Source organism: Acomys minous (assembly GCF_964271855.1).
Source record: "Acomys minous genome assembly, chromosome: 2".
Lineage (NCBI taxonomy): Eukaryota > Metazoa > Chordata > Mammalia > Rodentia > Muridae > Acomys > Acomys minous.
The window spans coordinates 134,494,184-134,513,453 of record NC_140484.1 but is presented as its reverse complement, the minus strand read 5'-3'; the positions used below and the strand labels follow the sequence as shown (position 1 = coordinate 134,513,453).

At 44.4% G+C, this 19,270-nt stretch overlaps 1 protein-coding gene across 6 annotated transcripts in view; it reads right to left on the bottom strand.

The window, feature by feature from the left end:
* The window catches only part of STIM1 (stromal interaction molecule 1), a 164,253-nt gene extending 145,201 nt beyond the window's left edge, over nt 1–19,052 (bottom strand). For 2 of the 6 annotated variants that reach the window (XM_084752220.1, XM_084752222.1), the window contains exon 1: nt 18,264–19,046. In XM_084752220.1, coding sequence (XP_084608346.1) covers nt 18,264–18,402 — 139 coding nt within the window. In that variant the 5' untranslated portion in view covers nt 18,403–19,046. Of the gene's footprint in view, nt 1–18,263 lie in introns of all 6 variants that reach the window. The other 4 variants (XM_084752217.1, XM_084752218.1, XM_084752219.1 and 1 more) reach the window with 4 other exon arrangements.
* Between the last annotated feature and the right edge of the window lie 218 nt (nt 19,053–19,270).

Here is a 19,270-nt window from a genome sequence, read left to right as displayed (position 1 = left end):
GTCACACCGTAGTGTTTAGTACATGAAGAAATAAAAACCCACTCCTCTGTTCCTCAGGGAAGACCATCATACGGCAACTGCTAGGACTCCAGGAGGCTGCAACAAAGCCTAGCGCAAAAGAAAGTACTGAGTCCAGCTGCCAACACAGTTTAATTAGTTCAACCTTAAAAGTCTCTCACCATAGGAGATTTAAAAGAGCCCCCAGGGAAAGCCTCTGCCCTTCACAGAGTTCAGCCAATTAGATCTTGTCAAGTGCCCCAATTTTCATCACTGAATTCTTTAGGGAATCAGACTCACCAAGTTCCAAGTTCTATCTGAGAGTCCAGGCACATGTTCAGCTCAGAAAAACAGCTGTGCAAGAGCTACACAACAGGCAGTAAATCTCGCGTGCCCTAAGATTGTGACACCCTTCACGTACAGGTAAGCAGAACGGTTGTGCTCCCACTCTCACAGTAACTATATGCCAACTCGGTTCACACTAGGATGTGAGGGAGCAAAGGCAAATTCTGACCCCTCAGTTCAGGAGAAACCTCATCACAATAAATACTTACATTTTATATATTTTTTAATGTTTACATTCATTTATTGATTTTACTAGTTTAAAAAAAAAAAACACGTGTGGGCTGGAGAGATGGTTCTGTGGTTAAGAGCACTGGCTACTCTTCCAAAGGACCTGGGTTCTTCAATTCCCACTCCCCACGTGGCGGTTCACAACTGTCTGTAACTCCTGTTCCCGAGGATCTGACAACCTCACAGAGACATACATGCAGTCAGACACCAATGTATATAAAACAAAAACAAACAGACAGAAAACACTGGTACTTGCATGTGTGTGTGTGTGTGTGTGTGTGTGTGTGTGTGTGTGTGTGTGTTTGAGATGAAGTCTTTCTGTGTAACCCTGGCTGTCCTGGAACTCACTTTGTAGGCCAGGCTGGACTTGAACTCACAGAGACCCACTGCCTCACCTTCCAGGTGCTGGGATTAAAGGTGTGTGCCACCATGTCTGGCTGTACATGCTGTTTACTTTTTATTTATGTGTGGGTATGTGTTTGAGTGTGGTTGGTGCCTGTGTGGAGACCAGAGGATCTCTGTGGAGTTGGTTGTTTCCTTCCACTTTTATGTGGGTCCCAGGGATCAGAACTAAGGCCCTCAAGCTGGCACAGCAAGTGCTTTTCCTACTGAGCCATCTCATTGGCCCCAATGCTTGCATTTTAAAGGAGGGAGGCAAGGGCCTCAGAAATACAAGTGATTTAAAACCCAAAAGAAGGCTAGGGGTATAGCAGTGGTCGAGTGCATGCATAAGACCCTGGGTTCAATCTCTAACACCAAAAGAAAACAAAAAACAACCAAAACAAAACTGTGGGCTGGGCATGGTGGCTCTCCCCTTTAATCCAGCACTCAGAGGCAGAGGCAGGTGGATCTCTGAGTTCAGGGTCAGTCTGGTCTACAGAGCAAGTTCTAAGACAGCCAGGGCTGATACAGAGAAACACCATGGGGGAGGGGTTTAGTACTTGACTATAACCCCAGCACTCAAGTAGAGGCAAAAGGATCACAAGTTCAAGGTCATCCTCAGCTACACAGTGAGTAGAGGACAGCCTTGGATACAACAAGACGTTGTATTTATCAAGTTAATTACTATATTGTTTGGGGCCGTAGAGGTGGCTTAGTGATTAGATTTCATACTACTCTCACAGAGGCCTGCGTTCAGTTCCTAGTAGCCACACTGGGTTACTTACAACAGCCTCATAGCTCAAGTCCTTTCCTCTGCAACTGGGCCAGGGGTAATGTTAGTGTAATATAGTCAGTCTCCTGCTGTCAATTAATTTTTTTTTTATTTGTTGGTGCTGGTGGCACACACCTTTAATCCTATCACTTGGGAGGCGGAGGCAGACAATCTGTGAGTTCAAGGACAGCCTCGTCTACAAAATGAGTTCTAGGACAGCCCAGGCTAACACAGAGAAACTCCGTCTCAAACAAAACAAAACATGTGTTGGCACTTGAGTGGCTGAGGCTAAAGAATTACTAAGAGCACCAGGCCAGCCCAGACAATGTGTTAAATTCCAGGACAGCTTAGCCCACAAAGTGAGATGCTGAAACAATACTAAAAGAATGACCAAATGAATGAAAGAACCAAAAAAGAAAAAAGAAAAAGAAAATAAGCAGCCAGGCATGGTGGTATATAGTTCCTAACACTAGGAAGCTGAGGCAGAAAGACCATGGATTTGAGGACAGTCTTAGGCTATAAGACACTCTCACACAGGGAGAGAATAAGGTCAGGCAAGGTGGGGCACGCCTTTAGTCTCAGCACTTGGGAGGCAGGTGGATCTCACTGAATTCAAAGCCAGCCTGGTCTACACACTACGTTCCAGGCCAGCCAGGGCTACATAATAAGAAAAGAGAGGAGGGGAGGAAAGATGAGGGGCATCCAAGCTCTTTCACCCTTTGCTGGGCATTGTAGTGCACTCTTAAAATCCAAGCATTTGGGAGGTGGAGACAGGAGGCTCAGGAGAGTTCAAAGCCAGCCTCTGGTACATAATGAGTTTGAGGCCAGCCTGTGCTAGAGAGGCCCTACCTCAAAAACAAAAATTAGAAAATGACAAAGTATGGGGCTGAATCCAGAACTGTCTACCTCCAGGACCCTTTCTGATATTCCTTGGACAAAGGCTCAGCTTTTGTTCGCAAACTTAATGGCAAAAAAGGTGATTCCAGAAATACTGTGGAGTATGGCCCCTTGCCCAGCACTTCAAATAAGGTCAACTGCCCTTCCACTTGGCACTCCTGGCTGCCATGTTTTCTGTTAATGGTACAATCAGCCTCCTGGCTAAACTCAAAACACTGGTGTGGCTTCAACTCTTTCCGCCACTCTGCCTCCATGGCAGACTCATCTCCTCTGCTCATGAACAACTTCAAAGTCCCCTCCCTAGCCCTTCTGCCGTAAGTCTTAATCTCACCAATGTTCTATGAATGTTCTATGAGATTCAACCTCCCTAAAGCACCACTTGCGCTTGTCACTTCCATAATCAAAACTTACGAAGACTTCTCCCTGCCTAAGAATAACGTCTAAACCAACCTTCCTAAACCCTGATCCTTTAATACAATTCCTCATGTTATGGTAATCCCCAGCCATAAAATCATTTTCATTGCTACTTCATAACTGTTATTTTCTACTGTTATGAATCATAATGTTAATATCTGATATGCAGGATATCTGATATGTGATCCAACCCACAGGTTGAGAACCACCAGATTACGCTCCTTAGCTTAACACTGGACCCCTCCATGACCTTTCTTCAGTGAACCTTTGTACTTTACTTCATAGCACGTTCCTGCATGGTTATCACACAGCAATCTGGAATAATGAATATCTCCCAAATCTCCAGTTTTTCTCTCTCCATACCTTTGTTTATGGCATTGCCTCTAACTGGCACGTGTCCCTTCCCCTTCCTCACACTTCCGCCTTTAGTACCAGAGACCCACTAAGAGGCTACTTCCTCCACAAAGCTTCTCTGATCTCGCTAGGTAGAGGTGATCCCTTCTTCCTTCCAAAAGTACTAATAATACATATCACAAGTCACTGCACATACACGGTGCCTTTCATATTAAAAGCTGTTGTGAAATTAAATAAGATCATGTGGACTAGAGATAGATCAATCATTAAAGAACTTGTCTCAAGAAGCAGAGCGTGGTGGTGCAGGCCTTTAATTCCAGCATTCTGGAAGTAGAGGCAGGTGTATCTCAGTAAGTTCGAGGCCAGCCTGGTCTACAAGGCGAGCCCAGGACAGCCAAGGCTATACAAAGAAACACTGTCTCAAAAAAAAACAAACAAAAACAAAAAACAGGCATCAGCCAACACACAGCTCAGCAGGCAAAAGCATCTGCCTCCAAATAACAGTGTTTCTATCCCCAGGATCCACACAGTAAGAAACAAGAATCTATTCCTGCAAGTTTGAACACAACACATACATATATACATATGCCCACACACATACAGTAAATAAAACTTTTTTTTGTTTTGTTTTTTGTTTTTCAAGACAGAGTTTCTCTCTGTTTTTACCTCTCTACCTGTCCAGGAACTCATTCTGTAGACCAGGCTAGCCTCAAACTCAGAGATCTACCAGCCTCTGCCATCTGAGTGCTGGGATTAAAGGTGTGCCCCACCACTGCCAGGCACAAACTGTAATTTAAAAAAATAAAAAGTAGAGCTGGAGAGATGGCTCGATGGTTAAGAGCACTGCCTACTCTTCCAAATTACCTGGGTTCAATTCCCAGCACCCACGTGGCAGCTCACAGCTGTCTGTAACTCCAAGATCTGACACCCTCACACTAATGCACATAAATCAAAGTTAAATAAATTATTTTTTTTAAAGTAAGGTGAGGCATAATAGCACTCATTTGTAACACACAAGGGAGGTAAAGGCAGACAGATCCCTGGGCTTGCTGACTAACCAGCTTAGCCTATTTGTTGGGTTCTAAGGCAATCCTGTCTCAAAGAGATGGTGGACAGCACCTTAGGAACAACTACCAAGATCTCACACACCACACACACACACACACACACACACACACACACACACACCTGCACCTATATACACATAAAATAATAAAAATAATATAATGTAAAAGTGTCTAGCTTACTCCTAATATGGACTAGGTAGCTCAGTTGGCAAAGCACTTCTTCAGTGTGCACCAACCCTGGGTTCCACACTCATACCAAATAAACAGGGAGTGGTGGCACATGACTGTCATCCCAGCACTTGAGAGAGAAGCAACAAGATCAAGAGAGCTACATATTCAGATTGAAGCCATTCTGGGCTATATCAGAACCTTGATTGAAATAAAATAAAAAAAATAGGACTGGCTCCTACTATTATACCAAATACTTCTACTGAACAGAGATTGTCATATCTAATGATATGTTAAGCATTAGCTGAAGCAAAGATACTGTAGAGACCCAGCAACTACCCTGAGTCATATCTAGAAGACTCCAACCAGAGCACTACTTTTGGAAGATACAGCTGAATATAAAATACTCAGTAGCTAAACATTTCACCAAGTGATACTACCCACTCAAAATCCCTGGGTAAAATAGTCACTCTTTCTCCCTCTCCAACCCCCAAACTCCTAATTTTAACTTCTTTCAGGCCACCTCATTGGTAGAATAAACTAATGCCATTAATAGTTGTATTGTTTCTAGTCAAAATGCTTATCTTTACTTAAATCCAGACTTAAGTAACTCCACAGGAGTTATTAAACAAAAATAGAATTCCTTGTGGTCTTAAGATCAGATAAAACTCAATTCAAATCCCAGTTTAGTCTTCTTGAGAAAATTACCTTAAGTTCTTAGAACAATATACACCTGTAAGGTTGTTATACAGTTGTAAAGCATCTACCCAGAAGCTCAATAAATCCTAGCTATCGTCATCACTCTTATCACTGAGTTATTTGAGTTAATTACATATTTATCTCTTTAAATATATGAAGTATTATTTCCAATGACCTTTGTCCTTGTCAGGAGAAGTTTCTCAAAACAAGACCACAGAAAAGTTGACCTTGTATTCATAAAACAACATACAAACACAAGGCACAGATTTCTTTCTAAGCTAGGGAGATACATGCATGAAGGGTATATTTTAGAATCTGGCTTTGAGAACTTGGCAAACATAGGCACATTTGTTTTAACATACACTGTGGTGATGAGAGTTCTGAGAGCTTCTTGAGAGGCCTGAGATAACCCAGAGAGTCCAAACAAGTGCAGAGCTACTGAATCACACTTTGAAAATTAGAGACACGTGAGACTTGGAAGGCTGCCTGCCAGTGAGGTTTCTGGCCATTACCTAGACCAGGGATCAACACGAGGCAGCCAGGAACTCCGGAAATACGGCTAACAGGGGGAAAGGGCAGGTTCGTTCTCGTTGCACCACGTGGAGAGCACAACGGGCTGTCTTTTTCTTTCTTTCCTTTTTTTTACTCTTCCATCAAATGAAGAGAGACCCCCCTCCCTAATGCCCTGAAGGCAAGGTTTAAGGAGCACTTGGCATCACACATAACATTTTAAAATCAATCAACACAGAACTAACCCATCTCAGTGCTACACAGCAAACGCTGCAGTGAGAACCACAAGAGAAGGTTCCCTTCTCCATCCCACAAGCCAGGCTAGGAGAAGCAGCTAAAAGTTCATTTTGTTTATCTGGCTGCCTCTTGTCTGACCTGAAATAAACCCATGTAGACTGTAGAGCCAACAAAGACAGGGCAACAGGACCCAAGGAAGCTTTACCCACTTCTGGGCCTAGCCTTCCTCCATGCCTAGTGCAGCCACTTGATCAAGGTAGCCATAACTCTTTCAAACAAAACTGCTAAGCAGAGACACTGACAAAACGTTCCCCACAGAGTATGACTGAAGCTGTCACTAAGCACAGCTTCATTAGATGCTCTGGTTCTGTGTGATGCATCAGTGAATCTGAGCTGTCCTGGTTCTGTGTGATCCATCAGTGAATATGAGCTGTCCTGGTTCTGTGTGATCCATCAGTGAATATGAGCTGAACTTAATGACCGTCTCCCAACAACTATGGAAGACATGATAGCATAACAATTCTAAAGTTGATTTTTTTTTTTTGGTCAAACTCTCATATCATAAGACTTTTCAACAGAGAAGTCCATGTAACAAGAAACCAAAGCCTGACAAAAGCCATGTACATTAGCTTGAAAGTGCATATTCTTGTCCTAGCCTTTAGCCTTAGCCAACTGTTTGACTCTAACCTCATGAAAGACCCTAGCCCATAACCAGGGTAAGCTACACCCAGATTACTGACTTGCAGAAACAAAGAGATAAAAATGCTTATTTTAAGCCTTGAAATTTAGTCATGATCTGCTATGCACCAAAAAATAACCAGTACACTTGAAGACCAAGCTCATTTGCTCAACTATCTCAAGGCTGCAGATGGGCCTGGGAAGTGGGTCTATCCAGAAAAAAAGGGAGAGTTCAAACCAGATATGAGGGCAAATACTGGAATCCAGATTTTTATTAACCATTTTCTCAAGGCCAAAAGTAAACCTGAAATAAAAGCTTGCTTCCCTTGTACCCAGAGTCTACATCTGAGGAAAGACAGCAGATGCCACTACCCTTAGAACCACTCAAGGCTCCCTGAAGTTTTTAGGGCCCACAAAAAAACAAATGCTGAGAAGGCCCAAATAGCTCACATCGTGCTGTGGCTTATAAAGCTCCAGAGTTCTCGGTTTTTAGGACAAACAAAAGAACAGGGGCAGAGAGAAATGACTGCTTCTTCACTATGTCTAAACAACCAGTAAAGAAAGGAAAGGAGCTGGAATTCTAAACCCCCTCATCTCATCATGTGGCCAACTCTGACATTTTTGAAACCAGAACCAATCATCCCACTATGTCTAGGCATCTACCCAGCTCCACCTCACTTCCCAGCTCTCCCTCCTCTCAGCATGGTCCTCTGTGGAGTTAGTTTTTCCCTACTACTCTTTACTCTCTTTTCTCCTGGTTTTTCCAGATGGTTTCTCTGTGTAGCCCTGAAGGAAAAGCCAAGGCAGAAACTGAAGCAAAGACCATGGAAGAGCACGGTTTACTGGCTTATTCCTCCTGGATTGCTCAGCCTGCTTTCTTCTACAACCCAGGACCACTTGCCCAGGAGTGGCATCTCCCACAGTGATTTGGGCCCTCCCTCATCAACAACGTGCACCACAGACTTATCCATAGGCAAACTCATAGAGATATTTTCTCAATGAAGGTTCCTCCTCCCAAATGACTCTGGCTTGTGTCAAGTTGACAGGGGTGGGACTAGCAAGGACACCACTTGAAGGTAGAAGAAAGAATTTATTACTGAAAGCTGTCCTCTAACGACTGACACATGCACCCTCCCCTAACACACACACACACACACACACACACACACACACACACACATACACAGAGTAAATTAATTAGTTAGTACTTCTTCCAAGTAAAATGAGTTTATTGTGGAGTTGAATATTCTGTTTAGTTTTTTTGTTTGTTTGTTTCTTTTTCAAGACAGGGTTTCTCTGTGAGGCCTTGGCTGTCCTGGAACTCAGAGATCTGCCTGTCTCTGCCTCTCAAGTGCTAGGATTATAGGTGTGTGCCACCACTGCCCAGCTCTTCACTTTTTAGTGTGAGTGTGTGTGTGTGTGTGTGTGTGTGTGTGTGTGTGTGTGTGTGTGTAGTCATAACATTCATATGGAGGTCAGAGGACAACTCTCAGTTCTCTGTTTCCATGGTGCATTGGTGCATTCCAGGGACTGAGCTCAGGTCATCAGGCTGCTGTGGTTAGAGCTTTTTACCCAATGAACCACTCATTAGCCTTTATTTTACCTTTTAAAAACAAATGCAAGACTTATTTATCAACGATCTACAGTGAATATGAAATTGTGAAAGAATGAGCTTTCCAGATAAGTTAAGCTTATTTCTTTAAGGAATCTACTCCAAAGAAAATATTTTTCAATTTTCAAGTACCTAATAAACTACAGTAAAACTTAAACTACTTAACAAAATCTAATTCAAATGCACAAACTTTATATATGTATAGTATGTCATATACCAAGCCTTGTTCTAAGAACTTAATTGTTGTCTCATTTATCCCAAGCTAGTTTTAAAGATGACCTTGAATTTCTGATCCTCCTGTCTCCACTTCCTGAGTTCTGGATTATAGATATGAGCCACCAGGCCCAGTTCATGCAGTGCTAGAAATTGAAAGCCAGGGCCTCATGCATGCTTGGCAAGCATTAACAACTGAGCCAGGCCCCAACACGGCTTTGTAATGAGTGGCTATACTAACCAGTCAAACACTTTGGGCAGTATAACTATATGAAAGCTATAACAGACAAAGGTTCTGAATACCAGACTAGCAGGTATTCACTCACTTTGGAGCACACCAATGAGTAATGTTTTTGGTTTAAAAAAAAAAATGATCCCAGATTCCCAGTTATTATTCTGAAACTACCCTCTTTTTAGCTATATGCTCTAGAAGGCAAATTGTCAGCCACAGATTTTTCTTGAAAATGTCAAAAATGAGGGTAAATAAAAGATTAAAGAGGGGCTGGGGGTGGTGGCACACACCTGTAATCTAGCTATCAGGGAGGCAGAGGCAGGCAGATCTCCCTGAGTTCAAAGCCAGCCTGCTCTACTAAGCAAGTCCAGGATAGCTAAGGCTACACAGAGAAACCCTGTCTCAAAAAGAAAAAAAAAAAAAGATTAAAGAAGGATATGAATTTAAATAAAACTTGATACAAGCTGCCCTAAGTAAACAGTACTACCTCCAATGGTTGAGAAAAGGCCCAAAACATGAGACATTTGAAAGGAGGAAAAATAATTCAAACAGGCCCCAATTACCAGCTTTTCCAACAAACTTCAACAGTGGGTAGGCTTGACATAATAAAAACAATAAAGTACAACCACTCCTATCTTCCTTACAAAGATCCCAGGGAAGAAAATACATATATAAAGTACTGTGTTTATAATAAAATATCATACAAAGTATCCTTGACTTAATAAAGAAAACTCTTTATTGCTACTAGTTTATTTCTTGTGTGCATCTGATATTTGATATTTTGTTATCTTAGTATTTAATAATTTTTACAAACAATAACAAAAAACCCATAGTAAGCTAAGTCTGATGTCCTTTTTTTCTCCCCACGAGCCTGACAGCCAGAGCTGCTGGGTTTCCTGAGACTTCTTTCCCACCAGGTGCTCAAGAGGCCACTCTGCAATGTGTCTCAAAGGTCACCGTCAGGAAACAAAGGATCCACAGAGGACTAGAGCCTGAGGTCTGTGAGGACCTAGGAAACACTGCCTTCAATGAGCCCTCATTCCTTCTGGCCAAACAGCAAAAATTTAGCAGGGAGTTTTGGAGAGAGGGGTATATGTCTATAGCCTAGGCTGGCCTTAAACTCACGGCAGTCCTCTTGGCTCCGCCTCCAAAGTACTGCGATTTATAGACATGATCCACCATATCTGACAAACAGCAAAACTCCTATTTTGCTCTGTCTTGGTTTGGTGTGGTTTGGGTTTGGAGACAGAGTCTCATATAGCCCCAAGCCCACCTTCAACTTACTATGTAACTTCTCATCCTACTGCTCTGTCTCCCAAGTGCAGAAAATAGAGGTGGCCAGCACTATGCTCAGCGAAGAGCAGAAATTCTCAGCATTATAGCCCCACACCCCTCAAGAGCACATAAGCAGAATTTAGGAGCCTTTAAGTTTGAATAGAAAAGAAATGATATCTTCATTTTTTGTTTGTTTTATTTTGTTTGCTTTATTTTATTTTGTGTTTGTTTATTCTTTTTGTTTGTTTGCTTGCTTGCTTGCTTTCGAGACATGGTTTCTCTGTGTAGCCTTGGCTGTCCTGGACTCACTTTGTAGACCAGGCTGGCCTCGAACTCAAATCAATCCGCCTGCCTCTGCCTCCTGAGTGCTGGATTCAAGGTACGCACCACCACCGCCACACAGCATGAAGCAAGTGTTCTTAACTACTAAGCCATCTCTCCAGCCCTGTTTTGTTTTGTTTTGTTTTTGAGACAAGGTCTTACTACACAACCATGGATGGCACAGAATTTATCTTGAAAACAAGTCTAGACTCAAATATTTTAAGATTTATTTTGAATCACGTGTACATGTGCGTGTGTGTGAGTGTGTGTGAGTGTATCAAGATGAATACAGGACATGAGTGTGAGTTGGCCAGAAGCACTGGATAACCTCGACCTGGGGCGACAGGCAGCTGTGAGGCACCTGATGAGGGTCCTGGGAGACGAACTCTAATCCTCTAAAAGAGCAGCATATACTCTTAACTGCTGAGCCAACTCTCTAACCCGAAGCCTCAAACTTTTTGGTGATCATCCCGCTTCTGTCTCCTAAACACCTGAGATCACAAACATACATCATCACACCCAGCCCACATTATCATTTTGAATATCCTCTTATTCTTTTAAGCATATGTGTATATGTAAAATATATGCAATCAACCACCATATTAACAATAGCTAAAAATGTTGTCACTGGCCAAAATCGTAAATATTCTCATATCATATTACATTATTACAGATAACTAAAAATAATATATACGCTCATTGTTACTTTAAAATTATGATGATTATGAGAACCAGCAGTAGGTCATATATGACCGTCCCCTTCCTATGTACAGGGGCTCACACGACGCAGCAAGCCAACAATGACGCCCCTGTCTATTACCACACCATCCAGCAGTGAGATTCCGCGTGTGCACACTGCTCACCCACACATGCACAATACCCTCTTTCTTCAACCCTCCCTGGTTACCTTAGCCTAATGGAACCTGGACATATCCCTCTTCCTTTGCCTACACAGCCTATACTGTTATAATCTGAAGTTGACTAATCTGTGCATTACATTGTATTTAATATTACCTAAATAAAGCCAAGCCTTGTGGCACAAATATACCTGTAACCCAAGTGCCTGGGAGATAGAGGCTAGAAAATCAGGAGCTCAACATTCTCCTCAGTTACATAGTAAGCTCAAGGCCAGCCTGTGCTACATCAAAGTGCGCCTCAAAAAAAAAAAAAAAAAAAAAGAAAAGAAAGAAAGAAACAAAGAAAGTAGACTCAGGCACATTGGGTAGTTCCTCCTACAGTACACACTGAATAACTAAGTCAAGATCTTTGGCTCAAATGTCCTAGTCTAGTTTACCTACCAATAACCTACTATGAAACCTACAGTTAATGCCTCTCTGGGTATCAGTTTCATCACATATAAAAACAAGTACGCTGAACTACTTGGGGTTTCCATCTCTTAACTTCTAACTAAGCAACCACTTTTTAATCTCCCCAAGATCTGAGAAAACTATGGGGAAACTATAACGCCTCCCCCAGCCCTCCCAGGCAGGGTTAGTCATTGTCCTCTGGACTTTCCACAGCTCTCCCAATGTATGCATGTAGGTATGCCTGAAAACACACACACACACACACACACACACACACACTCTCTCTCTCTCTCTCTCTCTCTCTCTCTCTCTCTCTCTCTCTCTCTCTCTGTGGTTTTTTTTTTTTAAGCTAAGACAGTGCTAAGGAAAAAGTCAGAAGCCTAAATTCAAACACTGATTCTCTTTACTCTCTGTGTAACATTGAGAAAGTTATTTAACCTCTCTCATTTAATTTCCTGCCCTATAAAACAAGGATAACATCTATCACAGAATCTGGTTGTAAAAGTTAAATGAAATAAAAGTTTATAAGTTGGACGTGGTGGAGCATGCCTTCAATCTCAGTCCTTGGGAGGCAGAGACAGGAGGATCTCTGTGAGTTTGAGGCCAGCCTGGTGGTCTAAAAAGGGAGTCCCAAGACAGCCAGGGCTATAGCACAAAGAAACCCTATACTGGAGCCGGGCATGGTGGCGCACGCCTTTAATCCCAGCACTCGGGAGGCAGAGGCAGGCGGATCACTGTGAGTTCGAGGCCAGTCTGGTCTACAAAGGGAGTCCAGGACAGCCAAGGCTACACAGAGAGACCCTGTCTCGAAAAAAAAAAAAAAAAGAAAAAGAAAGAAAGAAAAGAAAGAAACCCTATATTGGGAAAAAACAAACAAACAAACAAAAAACAGAACTGGAGAAATGGCTCAGAGATTAAGAGCATTTATCTGCTTTTCCAAAGGTCCTAAGTTAAATTCCCAGCAACCACATGGTAACTCACAACCATCTACAATGTGATCTGGTGCCCTCTTCTGTCACACAGGCAGAGCACTGTAAAAATAATAAATAAATCAATCTTGAAGAAGAAAAAAAAGAGCAAATAAGACCTGGCTTGCTTTGTTGTTGTTGTTTTTTTTTTTTTTTTAAGCTTATAATGAGCCTCTAATCCTAGCATTTGGGAGGTTGAGGCAGGTGGAACTTTGTAAGTTCGAGGCCAGCCAGATTCATATAGCAAGTTCTAGGCCAGTCAGAGCTACACAGTGATTGCTGTCATTATTGCTGATAGCATTGTATCTCTGTCCTGTTAGACACCAGGTTCCTGGTTTAACTAATCCTTTAGTCCCTTCTCATTCCCCTAGCACCCTTTTTGCATTTTTCCATTCTATTTTTCACAAGACAATATTTATTTGTGTACTTATTAACTGTCTAACAAAATTACAACTTCCATAAAGAAAGAAGACAATGCTCTCATTCATCCTTAAATCCCCACAGAAAACATACACAATATGGCCCAGAGCAGCCACTCAAACACTTGTTGAATAAATAACATATGAGCTGGCGCTGTTCAATGTTTGCTGAATCAATTAACCTAGCTAAAGGTGGTTGTCAAAGCTAAGGTCTGCTGTGGTCATATGGTAGGAGAGGAGGTCCCCTCTGTCAGAGGTCTAGGGGAGGGGAATAGAGCGGAAAAGGGTGGGAGGGTGGGAAGGGGACCAGAAGAGTGAGGGGATAACAATCGGGATGTAATGTGAATACATTATAATAAACAAATTAAAAAAAAAAAAAGCTAATGGCTGGAAGTAAATACATCCCAGCTGCCCCAGGATAGTGTATCCCTCTTGCCAGGCCCTAGTATTAGCTTCAAGCAAGCCCCACCCACCTACTCTAGGCTCCAGCTCAGTTCCAGGAGCCACCCTTAGCTAAAATTAGCATAACTTACCAAGATGGCCAGGCCATTTATAGCCTTGGAGGCAGCAGCAAGCTAATTGGGTGGGCTGGCTGGGCTCTGACCTGCCACTCCAAAGAGGCTGAGTGAGTGGCAGCCTGCACTCTGCAGAGGTGCCTGTCCTCCAGGGCCAGATTCTAGCTAAACCAGTTTCTGATTAGAGACCCTCAAAACCACCTAACATGGCAGCCACAACTCCAAACCTGAGGTCTCTAACACAATACACATTCTATAGAAAACATCTGAGTTTCTGCAAGCAATGACCCTAGAGTCTACAGGTTCCTGGTATTCTTTTGAGTCGGCCCCAGAAATGTGGGCCCTAGAATAACACAACCATAGACAGATCTTTCCTGAGAAAGTGACTTCGTACAGTATTTTAAAAAAGCAAAAAGGGACAGGACTGTTGTCTCCACTGCCCAATGAGAGCAGCCCGAGCCCAAGCTTCAGAGGAGATTCTGTTTGTCTGGTTGATGGTGGGTTGGGCTGGTTTTGGTGTTGAGTGAAGAGCAAAGCCAGGGCACCATGCAAAAGACAACACTCTACCAGCTAAGCTACCAGGGTAACCTCAGCTCTCATGGCCAGGGTTTTGATTTTGGGGGTTTTTATTTTTAGAGTTGCTTATTTTTATTTTATGTGTATGAATGTTTTGCCTGCGTATATTTATGTACACCAAGTGCGTGCCGGGTGCCCTGAAAGGTCCTATGGGGGCAACAGAGCACCTGAAGCTGGAGTTAAGTAAGGATGGCTGTGAGCCACCATGTGAATGCTGAAAGCCAAACCCGATTCTCTGCAGAAGCAACAACTGTTCTTAACAGCTGGGTCATCTCTCCAGTCCCTGGTCAAGGTTTTAATCATGTTTGGTGTATGCGTAGAAAAGAAGAAAAAGTCATTAAGTATTTCTTTCGTTTTTTTCTTTTTTCCTAAGTGGTGCCGGAAATGGAACTCAGGGCTTTCATACACTAGCTAAGCCACACCCCTAGTGTACCATAAACATCTTTTTTTTTTTTTTGAGACAGTACTCTCTATGTGTAGGCCAGGCTGGCTTAGAACTCACAGAAATCCACCTACCTCTTCCTCTGCCTCCTGAGTTCTGGAACTACAGTCATGTGCCACCATACCTGGCCAACATGAAGATTCTAGCAAAATCCTTAGAATCAAATGTTATGACTGACCAAATGGTAATGAGTTGGTTGCATATCCCTCCAAAATGGAGAGTGGGGTTACAATTCTTTCATCAACGCACTCTCCAGAAGAGGGTGGGAAGCACCCCTTTTCTTGGATCTCAGATCCAGAGTCACCAGAGCCTACCTAACTGCCAAGAGAGCAGCAACACCCTCTGGGCCCCACCTAGCACTTCTTTAACAGGACAGGACCTGAGCGGATGGAAGAAGCCCAGGACGCCAGCACTGAACACCTGCTTCAAATACCAAGCAGGGAACCCAGTCTTTCCCCTCTCCCCTTCCCCCTTCTCTGCTCTCCCTCCTTCCCTTCTTCCCTCTCCTGTGTGTGTGTGTGTGTGTGTGTGTGTGTGTGTGTGTGTGTGTGTACACACATGCACGGTATGTATTTGTGAGCACACGTGCCATGATGCACATATGGAGGAGAGAACAACTTTGTGGAGTCAGTTCTCTCCTTGCACCTTTACTCGAGTCCCAGGGATCAAGCTTAGGTCACTAGATATGCACAGCCAGGGTCTTACTGGCTAAGCCACCTTGATAGTGCAAGGCATTTATTTATTCACTAATATATACATATTAGTTTTAGTTTGGGGGTTTTGTTTTTTGTTTTTTTCATTCCTGTTCCCCCCCCCCCAGAGACAGGGTATCTCTGTGTAGCCCTGGCTGTCCTGAAACTAGCTCTCTCTGTAGGCCAAGCTGTCCTTGAACTCACAGGGATCTGCAGCCTCTGCTTCCCAAGTGTTTGGATGAAAGGCATGCACTACCACTGCCCTGTGAAATGATGATGTATTATCATCATTTCCCTGCATTTAAATGGGCCTATTGTGAGGATTTGTCATGTAACTATAAAATACAAACTGTACAGAACACACAAATTTACCAGTTATGTTGAATCTGGCTGAGAAAAGTGCTAACTAGGCAGGTATGGTGTCTTGTGTCCTGTAGCCCAGCACTTGAGTGGTGGAGGCAGAAAGATCAAGAGTTCAAGACCAGCTTCAGCTAAAATTTAAGTTGAAGGCCAACCTAAGCTACTGAAGACCCGATCTCAAAAGACAAAGAAAGATAAGGCGAGGGAGAGAGGAAAGAGGATGAGAGAGGAGGCAGCTTTAACACCAAGTAAAACTCCTGTGCTCTGTGGACACAGAGGGCTGCAAACGCTTCCAGAGTCCCTGGCTATTTCAACAGTTCCTCCCTGAACCCTTTGCAGAGCCCAAGCAATAAACCATTTCTTAAAAAAAAAAAAAAAAAGTACCTGCCTGAGCCAAAGTTCCACAGTGACCCAAGGAAACAAACAACCAAAACAATACTGGTAGGACACCCACATTCCCACAAAAACCAGAGGCATTCCCAACACCTAGAGTCTCCGAGACTTTCCTCCCTGGAATATAATTACTACAACAACAGAAGCCAATTTCTGAACTAAGAGGAAATAAAGATGAAAAGAGGGGCCTTTGTGTCATAATCTAACTAGTCAGTCCTCTAAAATAGGATGTATGAAGAATGTCTCCATAAATTCATCATGAGGTATTCCTGAGGAATGCTAGAATGCTATTCTACCTTAGGCAAAACACACACACACACACACACACACACACACACACACACACACAAAACCAAAAAGTCAACTTCCTAAAGGCTAGGTAATACCTGAAACTCGAAGCTGCATTCTTCTAGTAAAGATCTGATGTACAGAACACCCTCCATAAAGACTGATTTTATGCCATACACTCATATTCTGAAGTGAAAACAAAGGGATACATGATCAATTACAAACAAGGATGGCTGTCTGTCACTGGGACCACAGAAATGCTCAGATACAAGTAAGGGACTAACAATCAGGATACAGTCTGCATACGTTATAATAAATTGAAATTTTTAAAAAAGAAAAGGCAAATGTTATTTCACAGTTCAACCAATCTTTCCCTTCATATCCCAATGAGAAGTAATACTGAAGCTAAGTTTCAAAGTCTGGGAGACTTCCTGTGGAGATGGCAGGATTCATTTGCAGAAATGGCCTTTCCTAAAAGCAACAGCCCAAACTCCATGCTTATACAAGGGACGGTCCTGGACTCATCTGAATACCAGCCCTTGAAGCGCATAAATGTATACCCAAACTCTGTCAAAAAAAAAAAAAAAAAGGCTGAAAGAGGGCAGTCCAAGAAAAAGCCTACCACTAATGCAATCCATGGACCTACCTCTTCACCCGCCATGATTTATAGTCTTTTCCAGCCTGTCCCAGCAGATACCAGCACAGACATACCCCCAACCCCAACTGAGCTCGCTTATTCTCAAACACCTCAGCTCTTCTCTGCCCCATCCCTCAGACAAGTTTGGAGCAGATTGTAGTGACAGGATGTGAGAAAAAGAGAACTGAGGCACTTCTAAGTTTTGTGTGAAATAATTGTTTTCCCTTTTTTTTTGGTTTGGTTGAGGTTTTTTTGGTTTTGGTTTTTGGTTTTGTGGGGTTTTGTTGTTGTTGTTGTTGTTGTTGTTGTTGTTGTTGTTATTTTGTTTTGTTTTTTCAAAACAGAGTTTTTCTCTGTGTAGCTTTGGCTGTCCTATACTCGCTCTGTAGACCAGGTTGGCCTCAAACTCAGAGATTCCTGAATGCTGGGATTACAGGCCTGCGCTACCACACACAGGGCTAATAATTTTTTAAAATATTTTTTTAAAGGTTCCTTTCTACTTCAAGAGTATAGACCACTGCTACTGCTGCCAGACAAGGCTCCACAAGTATACAGGGAAAATAAGGACAGCTTAAAAATAATAACATGGACTCCTTATTAGTCTCATCAGTCAGAAGAAACAGATTTAGTCAGCAAGTGGTCCCAGGGTTGTTTTTTTTTATTACGGAGAAGTCAAGAAAAGGCCATTTATGTCCCTAGTGGTAAACAGGATTCCATCTAAGGACTTGCTTTGATATTTCACATGGTTACAACCAAAAGACAGAATCTGATTTCCAAAGGATAAGGAGGGACTACGGTTCTCACGGTGATTAGAACCGAAGGGCACACCTGAACACCAAGCTTCAGGGAAACAGCCAGCCCTGCCCTAATCTTCCCTGTCCATCCCGAGCCGCCTCAACCCGCCGCCGCCGCCACCCATCCCCTTACACCTCGTGATGAAACTAGCGAAAAGCAGTTTTAACACCCGGGAAGGCCACTCTTGGAGACAAGAAGTCCTGAATGGGGTCTTAACCTTGCTGATCTGAAAAGTCGAGGTACCTCCAAAGGCTTCTCACTACTCCCAAAACATCCCGAAGAGGGCTAAGTAAAGTTGCTCAGTGGAAATAGTCACATTAGGCAGGACTGCTACACAGAAAGGACTTCTTGGACTACTGAGTGCTACGGTGTATCCACCACCAACCTCACACGTGCCTAGATTCCAACTTGCCCACTTCGGGCCACTCAGTTTGGGGCCAGTCAAGTCCCCCACGCGCAGCAAGGCCTTACCTGCTTCGGTAGACTCCTCAGAAGTCACCCCAGCTCCGGCTCCTGTATTCTTTTCGCTGTGACTATGGCTGAGGCTCTGGCCCTGATGCAGGAGAAGCCCCCAAAGAAGCCACAGGGCAAGACGGGCGCACACATCCATGACGGTAGGTCTCAGTCAACATGCGCCTGATGTGGACACCTTTGGATCCCAGAAGCAAATCCCAGAGTCAGGGAGTGCAGCCGACGGTTCCCAGGCAAGATGCCCTCGCGGCGCGCCGTAGCTGTCCAGCCACCTGCGGGCTTGCCTCCTCCGACAACCTAAGGTCAAGTGGCCCAAGTTTGGGCGCAGAAGGATCGGAGCCTCGGGTCCAACCTCGCCGGGGCTGCGGCGGCCTGAGCTCTAGCTGCTTCCGGAGAGTTTGAGCAGGGTGGCTGCGGGGCCGCTGTCAGCTCCGCAGCCTGCTGCACCCCTGCGGGAGGAGGCGGGCAGGATCTCCCGCCCGCACCGAGGTGGGGGAGGGAGGGAGGGAAGGAAGGAGAGAAGGGGGGCACCTGACCTCGCCCCGCGGACCAGCGGTGAGCGCCTGCAGCTAGGGCTTCGGCGTGCGACCCGCAGGCCCCAGCGGGCACGGTCGGTCTCCAGGATCCTAAGACTCCTAGGCCGAGGTCAGCGTCCCTGCCCAGTCCTGTACCTCTGCGGCTCCTGGTGGCCCGGTGCAGCAGGCGGACGCTCACCGGCCAGGCCCGGGACAGCGGCTCCCGGGAGGGCGGGAGGGCGGCGCGGGGCGGGCCGGAGGTGGGCGGAGGCGTGCTCTACCGCCGGCCCGCCCCGCGCCGCCCGGCCCCCAGCGAAGCCAGGGCCCGCCCCAGAGCCTGCTTATCCCGGAATAACCTGTTGGAGGCCGGAGGCCCCCGCAACTGGCGGGGTCTCGTGGGGACCCGGCCTGCGCTGGTTGTCGTCAGGACCGTGGCCCCGCAGCAAGGATGGGGCCTCGGGCTCTGCCGTGCGCACCCCAGCCTCCCGCTCT